Source organism: Petaurus breviceps, unplaced genomic scaffold (genome assembly GCF_028583685.1).
Source record: "Petaurus breviceps papuanus isolate PSGF00001 unplaced genomic scaffold, PetGlider_PUasm1.0 80, whole genome shotgun sequence".
NCBI lineage: Eukaryota > Metazoa > Chordata > Mammalia > Diprotodontia > Petauridae > Petaurus > Petaurus breviceps.
This window is the reverse complement of record NW_027186540.1, coordinates 22,368,275-22,389,784: the sequence shown is the minus strand read 5'-3', so window position 1 is coordinate 22,389,784 and position 21,510 is coordinate 22,368,275. Positions and strand designations below refer to the sequence as shown.

General features: G+C 34.7%; 1 protein-coding gene across 3 annotated transcripts in view; it reads left to right on the top strand.

Moving 5' to 3' along the window:
* The window catches only part of LOC138176052 (origin recognition complex subunit 5), a 100,163-nt gene that overhangs the window by 46,908 nt on the left and 31,745 nt on the right, over positions 1-21,510 (top strand). For 2 of the 3 annotated variants that reach the window (XM_069106795.1, XM_069106796.1), the window contains one exon: positions 669-779. In XM_069106795.1, the coding sequence (XP_068962896.1) occupies positions 669-779 (111 nt within the window). Of the gene's footprint in view, positions 1-668; positions 780-11,469; positions 11,696-21,510 lie in introns of those variants that run through there. The other variant, XM_069106797.1, reaches the window with a different exon arrangement.

Genomic DNA, 21,510 nt, shown 5'->3' with positions numbered 1-21,510 from the left:
TTTACTCCTGTATATTCTTTCTAAAAATAATAATTTTTATACATTATTTTCTAATTATTGATAAATGTATTGGGTAAAAGCTCATTGAGCACTGATCATAGTGCATTTTAAATTTATCTTTTTCTCAGTGATATATAATGAAATTTGTATGTCATTTTATTTGTAAATAAATAGAGTTTTCTAGGCCTTAGCTCTAGATTTTTACAAATCTGCCATCTCCACTTTTTTTAGACTGACAGCATCTTCTACACAGATCACAAAATATTCATTATAATTTACTTTAGGTGATCCATCCCTAAGCTGTTAACTGATGTCTGAGAATGAAATGATAATCCCTGATGTTTATCATAATTGAATTTTAAAGATAGTGAGGAAAAATAATTTGTTTTCTTGTCAATATACTGGTATTGAAAGAGGGAGTGAAAGGAAATTCAGAAAGTGTTAAATGAAACATTTTTTTTAAAAATCTTGACCATGAAGAGTCTTGCATAGTTTTGATTTATAGTCCTCTGTTATATTTGTTGGAGATTTTAGGTTGGATAGTTTTCAGGGTTTCCCTTCAGGGACTATGTAAAGTGTAAATATATTGCCTTTAGGATTTTGCAGTGCAGTGAATAAGGGTGCTCAGCTCCTAGGAAAAATCTATTTAATTGATCTCTTTCTTACAGACTAGCAATCATCTTCTTGGACCAAAGCCATTTCCTCTGGACAGATTGTTAGCAATATTATACAGTATTGTGGACAGCCGAGTTGCTCCAACTGCAAATATCTTCTCCCAGGTGAGTATAGATTTTATATTATCTTATTTTTCCATCATCTTTTGGGAGCTCCTTGAAGTGTTACACTATATCTGATAAAAGTCACACTTTAAAAAAAGTATGGTGTTAATTAATGTGAAAAAAGAAAACGTTTTGTGTGTGTGTGTTAAAGAAAAATGAACAGCTTCTCAGTAGTTTAAAGTTTTAGGTCTAGATTTTTTGTGGGGGGTGGGGAGGTATTCTAATTTATCCAATCCAGTAATCATTTATTAAGTGCCTACTATATTCCAGGATCTGTGCTAAGTGCTGGAAATACAATTAATTAAAAAAAAAAAAGTTCCTGCCATCAAGGCTAAAGTTGGAGACACACAAAAGGAGGCAGGAAATGTCAGAGGGAGGAAACAGACACCAGAGGGTATCTTAATTTTGTGGAGTTGAATTCAGGCAGGGGAGCACATACATACATAGAGGAGATACAAATTTATGATCATCCTTTATTATAGTTCAAAGAAAATTTTGGGATGTATACATTGGGAGTTTTTTGTTTCGAGAACATAGTACAAATGTTCCTATTTGTCAGAATTTTTGCAGTTAGATATTTCTGTTGTTGAAGAAAATGTGGCTTAGTTTTAATTGATATTATTAGAAAAATAAGATAGCTGTTCTTTCCTATCAGTATCTCAGAGTTAAATAAAGAAGTCAAAATTCAGGAAAAGTTAATGATGTTTAGAGAAAAATTGTGAACATAGATCATCAGGCTAATTGTTAATCTTTAATCCAAATTCGCATTTGTTAAAGGCTTTAGCTTGATTGATTTTCAATTTTTTTTATGTGATGGAACTTTACTCATTTAGAAAATTTAAATAATTAAGATCAGAAATAATAATGCTCATCAGAAATAATACCTGTAATTAAGATCAGAATTTATAAAAATGAAACACAAGAGAAACAACAGATTTGGAGAATAGATCTAGAAGAGAAAATATAAAAATAATCAGACTAACTGAAAGTTATGATCATAAAAAAGAATCTTGATGCAATAACACAAGAAATAATTAAAGAAAATTGTGCTGAAGCATTAGAACAAGAGTAGGAAAGTAGAACTAGAAAAAATTCATCCATCACCACTTAAAAGAGATCCTATGAGGAAAACTCATAGCAATATCATATTCAAATTCCAGAACCCCCTGCTCAAGGATAAAATATTAAAAGCATCGAGATTAAAACAATTTAAATATGATGGTGCCATGATTAGAATTCCTAAGACCTAGCAGCAGAGACATTAAAGGACTGAAGTTCTCAGAACAAAGTATATCTAAGAGCCAAAGAACTGGAGCTTGGGCTGAAAATATTATACCCTGCAAAGTTAAGTATTATCTTGAGTGAAAAAAAAAATGGATGTTTGATAAACTCTCAGACTTTCAAGACTTTGTTAAAAAAATATCATGAACTTAATAGAAGATATGACATATAAGAACCAAGAGAAATATAAGGCACGTACCAAAGACTGATTATAAGGGATTCATAAGGACAAACTGTTTACTTTTAATATGTAAAATTATGTCTAAGATTCTTATTAATAATTGGGCAACTGATAAGAAAGATTGGGGTAAACTTGAGTATGATGCGAATTTTAAAAGTAAGACCATTTAGGAACAGCTGAAAAGAGTAATTATTTTATACAAATGAGGTGCAAGAGGAAGAATCAATACAGAGGAATTAGATGGAGGAGGAGGATTTATAGTTCTGGTAACTTACTTTCATAGGGAATGGGTTTAAAAGGGAACAATAAGTATGTATTTAGAAAAGTATAAAAGTCTTCTAAATTCAGAAGAAATCAAATGGTAGGGACATAAGGAGGGGGGAGAGGACAAGGGAGGGATATTTAGAGGGAAAAATGAGGGAATAGGTGAAAGGGCTGTATAGAAAGGTGTTTAGATTTATGGGAATGGGAGGATAAAGGAGGGATCCATGGAGAGGGGTAGGCAAGAAATAGGAGGGCAAGGTAGTGGATAGAAGTAAAGTAGAGGAGGCAGGAGGGATATGCACATTCATAAAAACAAAGATCAGGAGTAAAATTTGTTTGGAAAAGTAAATGTTTGTATATGTATGTATGTGTATGTGTGTATCTATAGCTACAGAGAAACATCTAAACTTTATTGTTGCCTTCTGGGGGGTTGTGGCGGGGAGGGGAAAAAAGAACAAAGTAAAAAAGTGCACAGCAGAGAACAAAAGAAAACTTAAAAGGAAGCAAAGAAAAGATAGACAATTCTCCACACATGTATTATTTATCATACAATTTTTTTTGAAATGAAAATTTATTGTTACGTATTTTGAATCCTCTTTTATGTTCTGCTGTGCACATGACATTTTTTTCTTTCTTTGTACTTAAGTTCCAACATTTAAGTTTATGATATATATGTAAGTATAAAAATAATAAAATAAAAAATAGAAATTATAAGATCATAGAACTGGACTTGGAAAACAAAGATCTATAATTCAGAGACCGTCTAGTCCTCATTTTACAGATATTTATGTAGTAATTTTCAAAGGTAAAATTTGAATCCAGGTTCTCTCCAGAGATTTTTTTTTTCCATTGTATAAATCATTGTGTTTAAATTTGATCAATTAGTAAGTTGATAAGCGTTCCTTAAAAACTTACTGTGTGCCAAGCACTAAGGATACAAATACCAGCAAAAACAGCCCCTGTGACCTCAAGGAGCTCCTTCTAGAATGGGGGCGAGAACATACAGACAACTGTGAACAAACCACAGAGGTAATCCTAGAAGGATGGCAGGAGTGTTGAGTTGGGCTGGCCTTCTCGTAGAAGGCAGGATTTTAGCTGAGACTTAAAGGAAGCCAGAAAATAGAGATGAGGGAGAGCATTCTAGGGATGGTGGGCATCTGGTGAAAATGCAGAGCTGGGATAGGGAGTGTCTTGTGTTCAGGAACATCCAGAAGACCAGTGTCACTAGATCATAGAACGCATGCTGGGGAATAAAAGGTAAGAATAATGGTAGGAAGGACTCGGGTTTTGAAGGGCTTTAACGCCAAACTGAGCGTTTCTCATGTGATTCTGGAGGTAATAAGGAGTCATTGGATTTTATTAAATAGAAGGGTAGTTTGTTCAGTCCTGCATGTCAGGAGGATCACTTTGATAGCAGACTGGAAGCTGGACTGCAGTGAGAAAAGACTTGAGGCAGGGAAATTATATTTTCTGTAACTTTACTTGAGGAAAATGAATCTTTGTATTTCCGTAGTACTTATAGAGACTGTTATTCATTGTTTTGCCTAATGGCAATTGGTATTGGGAAGTTAGTCATTATCAAATTTTTTAGCTTATGTCTATTTCAAAAATAATTCACTAGGTGGCAGCAGTTCTATAAAAATAAAGAATATATGTGCTTTAACAAGTGAGGATATGTAAAAAAGTATTTGAAGTGATCTACATTTTAAGGAGGAATGTTAATATTATAGGGTGGTCACTTTTACTGATGGGTTCCCGAAAGATACTTAGCTCTCACTTGCTGAAGGGAAACTTCCAAACAGAAATTTCATTTCATTTATGTTATTGGGATAAGGATTCCACAAATCATAGGTTTTAATTAATAAGCTAGAACTAAAAGATGTATGCAAAAACAGCCTCAGAGATTAAGTTACACAGCTAGTTAAGTATTGGAAATCAGAACTCAAAATTAAATGTCCCTATGCAGAAACTCTTTCTGGTACGTACATATTGTCTCTCACATTCTGTTATGTGACAAAGTAAATTTATTATATTTACATGTACCTTAAGGCCTTTCTTTCACAGGCTTACAATAAGGGTAAAATTAGATGACAATATGTGAGGTTTTCTGCTTTTGAAACCATTTCATGAATTATCCACACTATCCAAACATGCATACATACAGGTATATATGGCTATAATTGCACACAAGGGGTGAAGATAATTTTTAATGTTCATTGTTTTATAAAAATTTTATATAATAATTTTTAAAACTATGTTCAATATTGGAAGTTATTGTAGGTTTTGGGTTTCTCTTTATCAGAATTGACTCTCCTAGGCCAGTATTAACAAAGCAAATCTGTGCTTCCAGAACCTACAACTGATAACATCATGATGGATTTGGATTCAGGCAACCTGGATTTGAATCCTAGCTCTGCCAATTACTACCTGTCTGTGTGACCTTTAGCAAGGAAGTCACCCAGGTAATAGGCTTCAGTTTATTATCATCTTTAAAAAGAGGGAATTGGACTCAGGGCTTCTTAAATTTTTTCCACTTGAAGCACCTTCAGTGCTTCTTAAATGTGGGTCACAACCCACAGTTTAAGAAGTACTGTACTAGATGGCCACAGATCTTCTCTCTAGCTTAAAATATGGGTGCTCTGGTATATGGGAGGTAAAATATATGGTTTCTGCCCTCAGGGAACTACTTAGGGGAGAAAAAATACTAAGAAAAAAAAGCTATAAATAAATATCAATTTCAGAGAAAAGAGTTCCAGATTGGAACAAGAAGAGTCAACCTTGAGGTGGATGGGCTAAAGGGTAGTGAATTATAGCAAGGGAGGCATTTGGGGATGTTGTAGAACTGAGCAAAGGAAGGGAAAAAGTCAGGAAAGTAATAGGTATGTGTTGGGAGACATTATGAGGAGGTCAGTTTATTTGGAATAGAGAGTTTATGAGGGTTAAAGATAGGGAGGATAGTTAGTGACCAACTTGAAAAAGTCCTTGAATGCTAAACTAAGAGATTTGAAATTTTTCCTATAAACAGTACAGGAAATACTTTTGTTTTGTTTGTGAAGGACTATTTTATTAAGAGTTCTTAGAAGTAAAATATAGCAGTAGTTCTGAAGTATTCGCTTCTCATAGCATTTGTCTCTAGCCTTATGGAATGGGATTATTGTAGTCAGATTTGAACTCTGCAAATGTTCTTAAAGATCTTTTAGTAAGTCAAATAATGTAGCAAATCAGTTATATTTTAAAATTGAAGGTTTTTTTCCCAATTTAGTTTTCTAGGAAATAGTTTCAATAGTTGCCGATATTGTTAGCTTGAAAGTCTAAAAAAGTACACACAAATGAATTTTTGAAGGTATATATGAAGTTTAAAAGTATTTGGAATCATATTTTCATAAGTACTTCCTGATGACATTTACCACTACTCGCTAGATCTAGCATTCATGAAATAAATCCACACATTGTTGTTTTTCCCAAACTAACAGGATCAATAGGACATTTGGATAAATAAGCAAATATTTATTCTGCCAAGACAAAAAGAGGGAGCCCTAGTCGCTTCCCTAAGCATTGGTCTAAGACCCTGGGACATTTTGTTTTCAGTCAGTTAGTAAATAAGCATTTGTTAAGTGCTACTTTTTGCCGCAGGTACTGTGGCCAGATATTGGTGGCGTCTGGGCCATATCTGTCTGAGGTACCACTATTCTTCTATTCTCTCAGGGTTGGAGCCATGGTATTTTCCTGTCTCTCTCTCTCGTTCTTCATTTAAATCCAGTTCACAAGCGAGTCCTCACCCTCCTGATGTCAGTGGTCCTCTTGGAGAAAGGAGGAATTGAACAACAGCATTAACAATATCCCTTTCTTCATATGTCCGTTAGGTGCCAGATCTGGCCATTTCTGCCTCCACAGCATTTTCACGTCAGACCTTTCCACTCACACAAACACCACCTTAGGTAGGACTCAGCACCCCTTTGCTACGCTGTTAAAGTAGCCTCTTCATTGGTTTTCCTGTCTCAGCTCTTTCCCCACTCTAGCCCATGCTTTATTTGGCTACCAAAGCACAGATCTAACCATGTTATTCCCCTATTCAGGAAACTCCAGGGCTGACCTCTTGCCTCTAGAATAAAATATGAATTTGTCTATTTGACTCTTAAAATCTTTCACATTCAGACCCCATTCAGTCTGTCAAGACAGATATTACTCCCCTTCCCATACTCCCTGATCCTGCCAAACTAGATCTCAGCTGGAATTCCATCTTCGCTATTTTTGCCTTTGCTGGTTGTACCTCATGCCTGGAATTCCCTCCTCACTTCTCCTTGTAGAATCCCTCACTTCAGAGCTCAAATATCAACCTTCAACCGAAGCCCTTCCTCCCGACTGCTGATATTAGCCTTTGCTTCCTAGCTGCCTGTATTTGTTCTCTATTATGTTTGTATTTAGTCTGTGTCTCCCTGGTAGATGTGACCTTCTTGAAGAGTAGGGATTGTGTGGTTCTTTGTATTTCTTTATTGGTGCATCACATGTAGCAGGTGCTTGATGAGGCTTATTGATTCATGAGTGCTGGTAGTAGTCCTCATCCCTGATGCGCTTGCTAGGCCTTGTGCTCCTCGTAGTCATAGTTGGACAAGGCCGCCTGGGAGCTATCGGCATGCGCCTGTCTGGGTTCCAATATGAAAGGAGACCATTAAGGAAAAAGTAGAAAACTAGACAAATCAGAAATTCTGAAACAAATGAAGAAATCATTTGAGAATGCTTTAAAGGTTGTCTTAGCTTAGACTTAAATTGTGTGGCTTAATTAGCAGTGTAAGTATACTTTGTGTACACTTCCTAATCCCTTGAATACTCAATTGGGATGGAGAATACACCTGTGATTTTACATTGAGATATTTCTCTATTTTCCTGAACTCAACCTCCCATTATAGGTCAGAACGTTTTTTGAAACCTGTTATCTTAAGGAGTTGCCTCAAGCCCTGTAAGATTAAGTAGTTTTCTCAGGATTGTACATCAGATATGTATCAGTGGCATGACTTGAACCCAGATAGTCCCGTTTCCTAGGCCAGCTCATTATCCATTACCCATGGCTGCCTTTCTTTGAAAAGAATACTAAAGGGGCGGCTAGATGGCGCAGTGAGTAAAGCGCTGGCCCTGGAGTCAGGAGGACCCGAGTTCAGTTCTGGCCTCAGACACTTAGCACCCACACAAAAAAAACTAGCCATGTAACCTTGGGCAAGTTACTTAACCCCAATTGCCCTCCAAAAGGCAAAAAGAAAAAAAAAAAGAATACATTTAAAAATAATAATTTAACTGTATGTACACTAGATGGCAGCATTACCACAGTAAATGTTGAAAACATTACTCATGTTCTTAGTTATTAATCCTTGTTCATTCAACCTATTGTGTTTAGAAAAATACCATATTTGGTTTAGAAAATATGGTTTGTCTGAGGAAAGAACATTGACATTGATATAGGTGACCTTTCATTATATTCATTTCTTATGCAAAAAAATTTTATGCACAAAACAAAAACTGGAGACTGTCTTTTCAATGATGTTGAATGTATTCTCTACCTTAAAGTAAATTATACACTTTTTTTAGGCTTACAACAGCAATACTTTGTGTTTTTCCAACTGACTTATGGATGTAAAAGAAATCAGTTTGCCTTGAGAAAAAAGTGAAGAATAGTAAAAAAATTAAATTTTATTTGGCTTTAAATCTACCTTTTAATGATGTGTTTAATATATAACATATTAAGCCTTTATCTCTTCTTAGGGATTACTTTACATTCTTCATCCTGAATTTTTTTTTTCAGCTTTCAGTATCCCCTTTAATTTCTTTGCCTTCTATCACTTAAATTTAATATTTCATTTTTTCCCCACTTAACATTCTTTTTTTCAGATGTTGAATTCCAAATTCTTTCCCTCTCTTCCTTCTTCCCCTCCCCACTCATTGAATAAAAGGCAAGCAATTTGACATATGCCCTGAATTTTTTAGTTTCTGTATGAAATTTACACCGAATTTTCTTTTTAAGAGTTTCTTCAGCAAGTAATGAGAAGAAATTTTAATTTTTTTGTTAATTTTTGCATTTATTAAACCTCTTAATAGTTTAGAAAACATTTGTACCTTTGAGCTACAATTAAAGGATTCACCTCATGATCAACAGTTAACACTGCTCACTTTTTAAAAATTTAAGTAAAAATGAATATATATCTCCACATTGTTTTCCCTAATAGTTAACAAAGCTTTAATTATTGCAATTGTTGTTTTTCTTCTTTTCCTTTTCTTCTCCATCTACAAACTATAAACTGCATAAATTAAATATCTCCTGAGTGCCATTTACTATATTACTTTATAATATTTTTGTTTGTATTTTTACTGGCTCAATTCTAGTTATGTGATTTTTTTTCTTTTAACGGAATTAGTACCAGTTGGATTTTTTCAGAGTAGTATTGTAGTAAATCACTATATTTTGCATTTGAATGTAATGTCTACAAGGATCTTGGCAGTTCTTTTATGATTCTAAAAGTTCTTGTAAATTTACTTAAAATTTCTGTTTCTTCTCTAACTGTAAACTGTTTATAATTAAAAGATGGTTATTACTGAAAGAGAAAAGTCAATTTATGTTTTAGGACTAACAGGTATTATTCTGACTTAATGTTTTTGTGGGGGAAAACAACTTAGAGTTTAATTTTTTAATTATAAGTCAAGCTTCTGAAGAAAATTATGAGAAGCAATTTGGGGAAATGATGTTATTTCTGGAGGAGACATATTATACTTGAAAAATTTAAAGTATATATAAACGTATGTTATATGCAAAATACATTTAGATATACAGTAAATGTTGGATAAGCTTTCCTGATCCTTTTGGTGTTATTTGATAGGTAGCATATTGAATAATTAACACTTTAAGAAGAAATGTTGGTTATATTTCTTTCATTTACTAATGTATTAATATCATGCCTCTGTAGTATGGTAAGTAGTATTATGGAAAGCATAATAGTGACTTAAATACAATGAGCATAGTCCTTTTTAATTAGTTAATTTTGAGCCATCAGTGTTTTTGTGCAGTGCTTTTTACAATCATGTAAAATACATGATTTTATAAATCAGTACTCCAGATTTACTTGATCTGTAGTATTTTTTTTCCCCTTGTGGAAAATGTTAAATGTTTTGCAATGATAGTTTATCATGTATTTAGGTAAACAAAAATACATTATTTTATTAATGCTTTTCTGTACCTAATTTGATTAATATATACCTAAATTAATATTTTGAATATATCTCCATTAGGTAGGTATTAGTTTAAATCCCAAATTTAAACTTTTGTTTCAGTCCATTTGAATTGCTTTCATGAATAATCAATACTTCTTTTTCCACCAATGCAATATTATTTTATTTAACCTTGTGAAGCATTCTTAACAAATCAGAGGTAGAGATTTATGACACTGAAACCTTAGAAAACTCAATTGTGGCCTAAATACCACAGAATTTATTAAATACCACAGAATATCAAAGTAAAATAATCACTTTCTTTTCATTTTTTCTTTTTGACATTTAGAAAATAAACATTTGTAGTCTGGTTTATAATGAAATTAGGAACATATAACAATATATTAGGGTTCAGTTATAGTTCTTTGAATTCATATACCATAATTGTTCAGCCATTCCCCAACTAATGGGCACCTAGTTTGTTTCTTTTTTTTTTTGTGGATATAAATAGTGCTGCTGGAATTCTTTCTTTTGGGTTTTTTTTTTATATAGGCTTTTTTTCCTCCCTTTTATTTTTTGGAAATTAGCCATTGGATGTAAAAGAGTATGCACATTTTCCTTATTTAATATGTAATTAATATATTGTATTGGTTTATAAAAAGGTTATACAAATTCACAATTGTAACTGTAGTGAAACAGTTACCTATTTTATCATAATGATGTGAGCACTGGATTTTATTGTTTTATATCATCTTTAACAGTTTGATGGCTGTTAGGTGGAGTCTTAGGGGTTTTTTTGCATTTGCTTGGTCATTAAAAATTTTGAGAATTTCAAAAATGTGATTCTTGTTCATGCTTATATTTTCTATTGAGACCTGCCTTTCTGTATCCTTTCACCACTTATGTCTTGCAGCCTAGTTCTTTTACACAATTGTAGCCATATGATACACGTTTTGGATGTCAATTTTTTTTATAGTTATTTTCTGCAAAATATATATTTTCCCAGTTTTTGTAAGTAATGTTATGTATTTTTCTGTGTAAGGGCTTTAGAGAGTGACTAATCTTGTGAAAATGAAACTAGATAGGTACCACCAGAATTGATGGAGTTTTTTTTCCTAGTTGGATTCCCTTCAGTTATCCAGTTAAAAAACCACTTGGAGCTCTCTATTCTATGCAGTACTTGTCCATTTCTCCCTATAAGTTTACTATACAGTATCCACCCAATTTTCTGGGGACTTTCCTTGATTTCTTTTGATAAGGTGAGAATAATAGAGGAACACACAATCTCTGCTTGTTATCCCTTGTTTTCACCACATGATGAGCCCATCTTTTCAATTATGTATTTCATTGATGACATCCTTTATTCTAATTCTCCAGAGTAGCTCCTTGTAGCTCCTTGTTTGTAATGTGTTTTAGCCTTGTCACATATAGCACATCCCTTTCCAATGTCCTATGAGATCCTTATTTTTAATTCTTTTAAGACTGTGGTAATCTAGAACTTATAGCCCTATAAAATACTGAAGAGTTTTGGTTTATTTCCCAAAGTCCAACTCATTTTCCTCCTCCTGTTAAGCACTAGATTCAGATTAATGTCTATTTGAAACATATGAGTGTGTGTGTGTGTGTGCAAACTGATGGACAAGGTCTTTATGATGTCCATTTATTTGTACGTCTCAATCTAGACAAAGGTATTCTTCATCCTCTTGGGTTTCCCTGTGTGAATAGTCAGGCCATGTTTTGTTTTTTTTTTGAATGGTTATTTGTTTTATCTAGGAGATTCTTTTTTGTTCTGATGTGACCAGATTAATGTTATCTGTAAATTGGACCATCTGGAGGATGTTACCATCTATAGAAAACACCTCTTCGCCATATCTCTTCCATGACAATGAGTAGACACCTTTGCTGAGAACACATATTGGTTTAATTCTTCATCTGCTGATAATAATCTGAGGACCAGAAAACAAGGTGACTTTTGTATACACATGCACATATGTACTATGTTTGTGTGTGTATGTGTGTATGTACAGAAATGAAATCTTGACATAATGTGTATTGTACACAGATGCATACATGTATAAATACGTTCATACAAATTATGTAAGATTGTGTATACGTTCCTATGATTTCAATGTATTCCTATTGTAGGATATTCCTATGTAGGAAATCCTTCCATTTATATAGATCTGTTTATATATTCCATATGTGCCACATGTATATGTACTCTGTGTGTGTGTGTAATTGCACATAATTTTGATGTCTTCATGGATGATTTTGTTGAAAGAGATGTGTTAGGGCAGTATTTTGCTGTCTCTGATTATATGCATTTTTATATTTAAAAAATAAGCAGCATAGCATCTTGTATTTTCTACATCTTTCAGGCAGTTATATGAACATAAAGGTATGGTAAACTTTAGAATATAATTTGTAGAATCTGGCTTTTTACTTATATTATGCCCTAGATAGGAAATTATTATGAGTATGATCTATATACCCTTATAAATTCAATTTTTTGGTGAATCTGTAGAGTTTGATCACAGTGTGGCAAGGTGATTTAATCTGACATTTCTCTGAAATTGCCCTGTGAATTCTACTGGTTTGTCATTTGTCTCTTGTTCTTATTTGACCTGAGAAATTTTCTTGAGGTATTTCTAGAAAAATAATGGTTATTTTCTTTATTCAAGTTTTTGGGTAATCTAGAAATTCTTGGATCACTCCAACCTTGGTTTTCTAATTCCATTTTTTTAATGTATGTAGCCTTTTTACTTTTTTTCCATTGAGTTGTCTTTTTCTTTTGTTTTGCTGCATGTTCTGCCATTTCAGATTTGGCTTCCAGCAAATATTACTTCTTTTTGATTTTCTTTCTTCATTCAGATTTTCTAGTCTGGCTCTACATTGTTGATTATCTCTAACAGTTTGTCCTTTTCTCTTTTGAATGATGATTAGCCTTTCATTCCAGATATTTGATCTTTCTTCATGAAAACCAGGTCTCTCATTTTAATTTTCATTATATAATTTCATGTGTCTTGTGTTAGATTCCACTTTGATTCTTGCTCTCTTGTTGAAGTTAATTTATTGCTTTTTTCCTTCTGGTGACTTCTTCCTGACCTTTTGTAGGGTGGATAAAGTGCTGGGCTTGTAGTCAAGAAGAATTGAGTTCACATCCAGCTTCAGACACTTTTTAGATGTGTGTCCCTGAACAAGTCACTTAACCTCAGATTACTTCAGTTTTCTCATTTGTAATATGGGGGTAATAATAGTAACTTCGCAGGGTTGTTATGATGATCAAAGAATATAATAATTGTAAAGTAGTTAGCATATATGTTGTATGACACATAGTTTTAGCTATGATTATGATTTTACTTCCCTGCTTGCTCATTTCCTTGTTTATTTCTTTTTATTAACTGAGAGGCTCTTTTTAGGTTGTATTGAGACCTTTTGATTTTAGTGCCATAATCATTTCCTGATATACCCTGCCTCATTAAACCCTTCCTTGGAAGGAAGAAAAACAGCTAAGCAAATGAGATCAACAGAGAAAACTAACTGACTAACTATATACATATATTTATGTGTGTGTGTGTGTGTATAGTTCTTAGCAATATATATAACATGGTATGTTATGCTCATGTAAACTGATTTGTATCTAAAGGTTACATTAAAATATTTATTGAATTCCAAAACAATCCCATAATATTTAATGTCATTTTGAAATGGTGTGGTTTTCATTGCTCTCTTTTTCTGTGGTTCCTCAGACTTCTGTTAGGACTCAGGATCAAAATATATTTACATAATACATACACAGTATTACTGTCTCTCCAAAATATCTAACCAAAAATGACTATTAAATATATAAATCTCAGAAGGCTATGCTACTTTCCAGTCATTTTACCATTTTTCTCCTTTGCCATAATTGAAATTATTAGGGGGTCCCATTTTAAAAACATAAAAGGAATTTTATTTGTTACCTTCTTCATTGATCAGTAGTTGTAGCGCCAGTGCAATATTTACAGCACCTACAATCACTATAAATATGGTGACTATAAGTGTTGCATAACGTTCAATTGCAAAATATATCAAACTCTCCATGTAGAGGATAGAACTGAAACATTTATTTAGACACCAGAAAACTGAATCCCAAAACCAGTAAGGCAATTCCATCATAGTACCAAAGATATTCAGAAGCCATAATAATGTTGAGAGCCACAGTATCCTTCAGCCTTCCCACAGACCAATGCAAGATCAATATTTACTCGCAAACTTCTCTATCTCCTTGATGATCGTCCTCTCTCCCCCGCCGTATTGCTAGCTCTGACCAGTTTCCTGTGGGCTCTGCTTCCCTTCAGCAACCTCCTCCCACCACAGGCTCCATGTAACTACATTCAGCCTATTAGGGGGCAGAGTTTACTTTCTTTCTTTTTTTTTTTTTAAAGCAATCGAGTTAAGTAACTTGCTCAAGGTTACATGGCCCGTTATTTTGTGTGGGTGCCAAGTATCTGACGCCGGAACCGATCCTGGGTCTCCCGACTCTGGAGCCAGCACTCTTACTGCGCCACCTGGCAGCCCCCAGAGTTTACTCTCAAAGCAGGGGAGGTCTTCAACCTCCCCACTAGGTCTATTAAGGGGCAGGGAAGATCTTCAAATTCCCATTCTCATTAAACAGAATGAGTGCTACTTGATAGAGACACCCATACTGTCTTCAGTAGGTAAAAAGCATCACCAAAGCAATACTCTTGTCTCCAATAGTGCAGTAAATTAAATTCCCAGATCTAAGTACAGCTGGTTTTGCCATAGATTACTGTGCTACCACTAAAACACTCTTACAATCCTATCCTAGGTAAATGCCTTTTTCTAGGATTTTTTAAGATCATTTTAAAATGTTTCATGAAAAAGAGTACAAAGGATTGACCTGCCTCCCTACACGGTAGCACTACTGTAAGGAATACTTGGAATGCTGATGTCAACTATTTTGAAGAATCATTTAGCATCACTATTTATTTATATCCCATTAGCTAGAAAAGAGGTTTTGTGTTTTGTTTTGTTTTAAAAATATTTGTTATCATTTTTATAGTCTTTTCTGAATTTGATGTTAACATCCTTCAGGTGTAGCAGCTTTCTCTTTGTGATTATGATAGTGCATCAAGGCTTTTTCCAGAATTGTTTTTTGCTTGAGTCTAGAAAATGGACCCATAACTCAAAGGTGACATGTAAGATAATGCCTTAAGGTTGAAAAAAAAAAGTTACATAAATTATGCTTTCAGCTTCACTATAACAATACTATGTCAGTAACTTCTTTCCCTTAGGCAGTATTTTATAGTTGCCACTCTCAAAGCCAAGGATTGTTTCTAATAAATATACCAAATATATTGTTCACCTGTATAAATATACATTCATAACTTTATGGGAAATGTTTTAATGCTAGTAAATCTTATTTTGCTTGGCATATTTTGTCTTGAAAGTGTAAGAAAAAGTTTAAAAATAAGAAGTTTAGTAGTACTAAAATGGTGATGGATTCTGCAGTTGTTTAAATGCAGAAATGTAATGTAAGCCATTACTGTAAATATAACCTTAAACATTGAACTGTTTTTAAATGACTAAATAATATATACTGGAAAATCAGTAACTAAAGTAAAGGTGTGGCTAAAAAAATCTGTATTATTGCCATAGATAAGATTTAGAAGCCTTAAGAATGAAAGAAAATACAGGATACATTTTATTTTAGAAAGATAACTTTCCCAGATTTTAAAAATGTTTTGACTACATAAATGGATTTAGTTATCTAGAAATTTTCAGATAGCTTATTTATAGTACTTTATATCCCAACAGTGCTAGATGCCTTTAATATCTCTTTGAGAAACAATAGGACTTGAAATTATAATGAATGTAACGTTGAAATTTAATAGGGAAACTATAAAAAAATGCAAAAAGAAGTTCAGAAGGGAATATAAACAGAGCACTTTTGTCTTTACCATTTTAAATTTGCTATGCTAAAAAAGTTAAAATAAAAGCTTCTAGTTTAATATACAATTCCTTTTTTGTTCTGTATACTAAAATGCTAATGCTTGGTGACTAAATTCACAATAAAAATAAAGTTTTAATTAAAAATTTTAAGAATAAATATCTACAACTGGGTTCAAAATAATTCACTGAACTAGTATAGAATGGGGATATATGACTAAAATTATAACTTTTTTTAACATGCTTTGGGGTTTCAAAGGTGAAGTGAAGGTAATATATCAGTGAAGTAAGTAATATAAATATTTTCTCTATATTTTACATTTACATTTACATCTGAGGAAACAGACTCAGCACTTAAGGGACCCACTCATGATCATGTGGCACATAAATATCAGTATCAGGATTCAGATAAAGAGCTCTCGACTCCAAGTCTGTCAGTTACACTTTATTACATTGTACTGACAAACTTCCTTTTAGTGAAAGTGTACAAACTAAATATGGGTCAGTAGTGTTACGAAGTATGCAAAAAAGCTTTAATGCAGTTCTGTGGAGAGAGGAGGAGGAGCAAGTAGGACTAATCCAAATTTATGATTTCATTAGTTTAGGGGACCCATACTACAACTAAATAGTCTTAATGCATTGTTGTAGGACCATGTCTTGTGCATGGTCACACATCTTGTATGTGTGAGGCGCAGAATTTGAATCTAGGGCTTTAAGGCCAGCCTTCTGTCTGCTGTTAAACTTTCCCTATTACAGTATTAGATTTCATCAATAGAAGTACAGTGTTCAGAACAAAAAAGATTCTGTGAGATTTGGTCAAGTATTTCATGTGATTAGATCTTAAGTCCTGTGTTTGGTTGCCCACATTGTAGCAGACCTCCTTGACAAGACACAGTACATCAAGAAGAAGACAACAAGGGTGGGACAAGAACTTGAATGTCATGTGGGAGTTTAGCTGGAAGAATTGAAGATTGGGAGAAGGGGGACATGTCTATGGTCTTTTAGTATTTGAAGTCTTGTCATATGAAAAAATAATGAGATTTATTCTGATTGTCCCCAAAATGAAGAATTGGCAGGGTGGGGGAATTACAAAGTGGCAAATATTGACTCAAAAGAAGGAAAAAATTTCTTACAGAAGAGCAATATCCAAAAGTGGAATGTGCTATAGCATAGAACTTCTTAAATGGTGGGGGGCAGGGGGGGTGTCATGACCCCATTTGGGGTCTAGAAAAATTTGGCAACAGTAATAGGTTTGTACATCAAAAATTAAAAATCAAACTTGTAATGAATCTAAGGTGCTTCTGACAGTGCTTGTCCGAGTTGCATTGTGCAACTTTGCTGTAGCCATGGTTCTAAAGACAGAGTATGCACACTTTGTACTGCACTTGCCTTTGGGCACACAATGCCAACAGATGCTGCTGAAACTTGGAAAGGGGTCAAAATTCAAAGGAGTCTGAAGTGGAAGAAGTTTAAGAAGCTCTTCATAGTGTAAGGTAGTGGAAGTTCCACTTCACTATATATGTTCCTAGTGAAGGCTCAATGACTGACTATTTCTCAAGGATTCCGTAGCAGGATGGACCAGATAGGACTTCCAAATGCCCCCTTTCAGTGCCAGGATTCTGTGAATTTCAGGAGATTGCATGATTTGGATGTTTGTAGATAATGGCTTTGACTTGAGAAGTCAGTGGTTGTGCACAAAATACTTAGCTCCTGCCCAAGTTCCTAATTTCAGGCAGTTAATTTTAACAAACAGTTAATGAACTGATAAGTGGAATTTTGAGCACTAGAAATTACTTGAGTTCTTCAGTGTCTAACTTAGGAGTTTGTCTTTTTCTTCTCTTTTGCCTTTCTTCTATTCCTAACCCTTTTCTCCATCTCTTCCATAAGGCTAACTTATGATCAGTTCTCTATCAGGAAGAAAGTAACTTATTTATTAATTCTGCTGGATTTAGTGAAATATTTTTAACATATTTTAAATATCTTTTCAATGTTATTCAGATCTTGTGACTAAGATAATATTAGCTTATAGTTATATAGCACTTAAAAATGTGTATATATGGGTAGTTGTTTAGAAAGCATCTAAAGGTTTACAAAGTGCTTTCTTCACATCATTCCTATGACATAGGGTTAAACATTATTAATCCCTTTTTACAGATGAGGAAAATCTGACTTAAAAAAAAAGTTAAATGATAGACCAAAATCTCAGAGCTAGTAAGTAGAGGAACTTCCATGTGAATCTAAATCTTCTGATTCCAAATCTATTCTTTGTTTTGACAAAAATCAAGACATATTTTGGTACAGAGGGAAATTTACTATTGAGAAGATATGCTGGTCAGCTTCATGGAACTAAAAGAAACTTCACAGAAGAATTAGATGGGTCAGTAACACTTAAAGCACTATATGATATATTTATGGTTTAAAACACTTAAAATATTGTTTGATACACTTATGGTCTTTACTGGTCCGATTGTACTTTTTAACATCATACAAAGGAAAATATGTAATTTAAAGAGACACCCAGGGTAGGTAAGGACAGCAAGAGAAGAATACAGCCAAAGTGGTCCTTAAATATCTTTGAGTCATAATAGGAGGAGAGAGAGCATCAAATAATGATCTTGTAGGGAGTGAGAGAAAAATAAATACTTGTTAATTAATAAAGAAAATTTTAATGCCTTATAACTTTTAGCAATATTAACTATCATATTACATCAAATAATAAGATCATTTAAAATCTGATGAACATTTCAAGTATCCTACTTAGTGCCACAGCAACCCTTCTTGCTTCACAGTGGTCAGCTACAGTCCCTAACACCCCAGCAACCATTTTGAAGGAACCTGTGGTTAGCATTGATCTTGTCACAACTTATTCCTGTGTGGGAGTCTTACCACATGGGAAAGTGGAGATCATTGCTAAGACCAAAAAAATAGGAACACCTGAAGCTAGGTCATCTTTATCAGCATAGAACATTTAATTGATGATGCTGCAAAAAAAAAAAAAAAATCAAGTTGCAGTGAATCCCATCAATCCAGTCTTTGATACCAAATGTCTAATTGGTTGCAGATTTGATGATGAACTTGTACTATCAGACATGAAGCATTGGCTTTTCATGACGGTGAATGGCACAGGCAGGTATAAGGTCCAAGTGGAATACAAAGGGAAGACCAAAAGTTTCTCTCCAGAATATCTTCTGTGACTTGACCAAGGTGAAAGAAATTACCAAAGCTTACCTTGGGAAGACCATCACAAATGCTGTCATCAAAGTACCAGTCTCCTTCAGCAGTTCCCGGTGTCAGACCTCCAATGATGCTGAAACCATCACCAGTCTCAGTGTGCTCCAAATCCTCGATGGGCCAACTGCTGCTGCTGTTCCTTATGGCTAGGACAAAAAAGTTTATACCAAGAGAAATGTGTTGATCTTTGACTTTGGAGGTGGTACTTTCATTGTCTCTATTTTTACCATTAAAGATGGTATCTTTGAAGTCAAGCCTACAGGTGGGGACCTTACTTAATTGGAGAGGACTTTGATAACCACATGGTCAATTAAATTTCATTGCAAAAGTACAAGAAGGACACCAGTGAGAGCAAGAGGGCTGTCCACTATCTGTGTACCGCTTGTGAAGTGCAAAGTATACCCTTTCTTCCAGTACCAAGGCCAACTTGAGATTGGTTACCTCTATGAAGGTATTGACTTCTATAACTCTTTCACCTGGGCCCATTTTGGAGCTGAATGCTGACCTTTTCCATGGCACACTGGACCTTGTGGAAAAGGCCCTAAGCTAGCTAAATCACAGATTCATGACATCATGTTGGAGGACAGTTCCAGTTGGATCCCCTAAATCCAGAAGGATGCAGAACTGCAGAAATTCTTCAGTGACAAAAAGCTCAACAAGAATATCAGTTTTGATGAGGCTATTGCCTATGGTGCAGTGGTCCAGGCTGCCATCTTGTCTGGAGATAAATCTGAGACTGTGCAGGACTTGCTGCTGTTGGACATAACTCTTCTTTTCCTTTGGAATCAAGCTGCTGGTAGAGTAAAGACAGTTCTGATCAAACGTAATATCACCATCCCCACCAAGCAGATGCAGGCCGTTACTACCTTCTCAAACAACCATCCAGGTTTGTCTATTCAGTTTATGAAAGTGAAAGCAATGACAAAAGGTAACAACCTGCTTAGCAGTTGAATTCACAAGACGTGAGAGCATGTTCCAGGAGGCTGAGAAATACAAGTTTGAAGATGAGAAGCAGATAGACAGTGTCCTCCAAGAGAACTCTCTTGAATTTTATACTTTCAACATGAAGGCTACCATAGAAGATGAAAAACTGAATTTCCCATCGGCAGAATTGGTGATAAATAAAAACACAAGATCCTTGACAGATGTAGTGAAATTATCAATTGCTTGGATAAAAACCCAGACTGCTGACAAGGAAGAATTTGAGAATCAGCAGAAAGAATTTGAGAAGGTTTGCAAACTCATCATTACTAAGCTGTGCCAGAGTGCAGGGGGCATTACAGAAGGCATGCCTGGTGGATTCCCAGGGGGTGGAATAGCCCCATCTGGAGGTGCTTTTTCTGATTCCACCAGTGAAGGTGTCAACTAAACACATCAGAAGAAAGAATATTCCCCACAGTTTTCCAAAACTTGAAGGACTCAAATTTGTAGCCAAGGCAATAGCAGTTTAAAAGTAACGTTTTAAGCTATAGTGTAAATGTAGTCATTCTTAATACTTGAATATTTCTAGAGAATCCTGGAAAAGGCTACTTTCGTCTTCAACTTTCTGATCATTTTTAATCCAGGTGGAAAATGCCTGGATTCTCATCTTTTCCTCCAGAACCCTAAGCCAACCCTCACCCTAGGGTCACTCCACATACTAATGCATGTTTGTATGCAGCAAAGAAAGAACTAATAGATGGGGAAAACTGAGTATCAGAGACCATGGAGGGCATGGAACCAAAGATAGAGGCAAAGAAGTTAGCATTGACAAATAAGAGAGACCACCTTTTCTTCCAAAGCTATAAGAAAAGAGGAGGAGATAGATGAAAAGATTGAGAGGGTTCAAGGCATAGAATAGGGATGAAGAGAAATCCCAGGGAAGACAGAATATCCAAAGATACAGAGGCAGAGGGTACATTAGGGGCTGGAGGAGAGAGGTTTGGAACCACCACTATAGAGGGCATAATTGAGGGTTAGGAAGAGTAAAAGTCTTATCCTGTAGCAGTGAAGGGCAAGGTGCCTTTAAATAACATGAATTTGTAGTGCACTCCATTGGTACAGTTGTATTGAATTTCTCAATAGCTTGTGAGTAGAAGCAGAAAATATGTGTGGATAGAAGTAAGCCAGGTTGAGGATTTATACTACATGAATAACAAAGGACAAGCAGTCAAGGGAACTAAGAATGGAGGACAATTCAGCAGCACAGCCAAACTAGTTAACAGTAAAGTCGAGGCAGAAGGAAGGGGTGTAAAGTCAGAGCAGAGCGAACTCCAAGAAAAAAAAAAACCTTGAGTATTTATAGTCTGGAAATAAAAGAGAAGGACAAAAAGTATACCAACTCCTGCTGGCCATGTATGTGTGGAGAGGAGGCAAGCAATGGTCATCACTGAAGGGGAGTATAAGGAAGAAAGGAGAAATGATCTTCCAGAGAAAGTTAGTTTCCCTAAGTACAAGAGATTGATATGAGAACAAAACCAGTTGATGGTAATGCTTGTGGGCAAGGTCATGTGATGGAAGCCACTAATCTGAGCAAGAAGTGACTTAGGAGCCACTTTACTCTTCTGTCCTTTTTCATCATTTGCTACAGATTAGTTTAAGAGGCTAGAAGAATCATATTGTTAAAGAAACCTCCCATCCTGGGCAGCACAT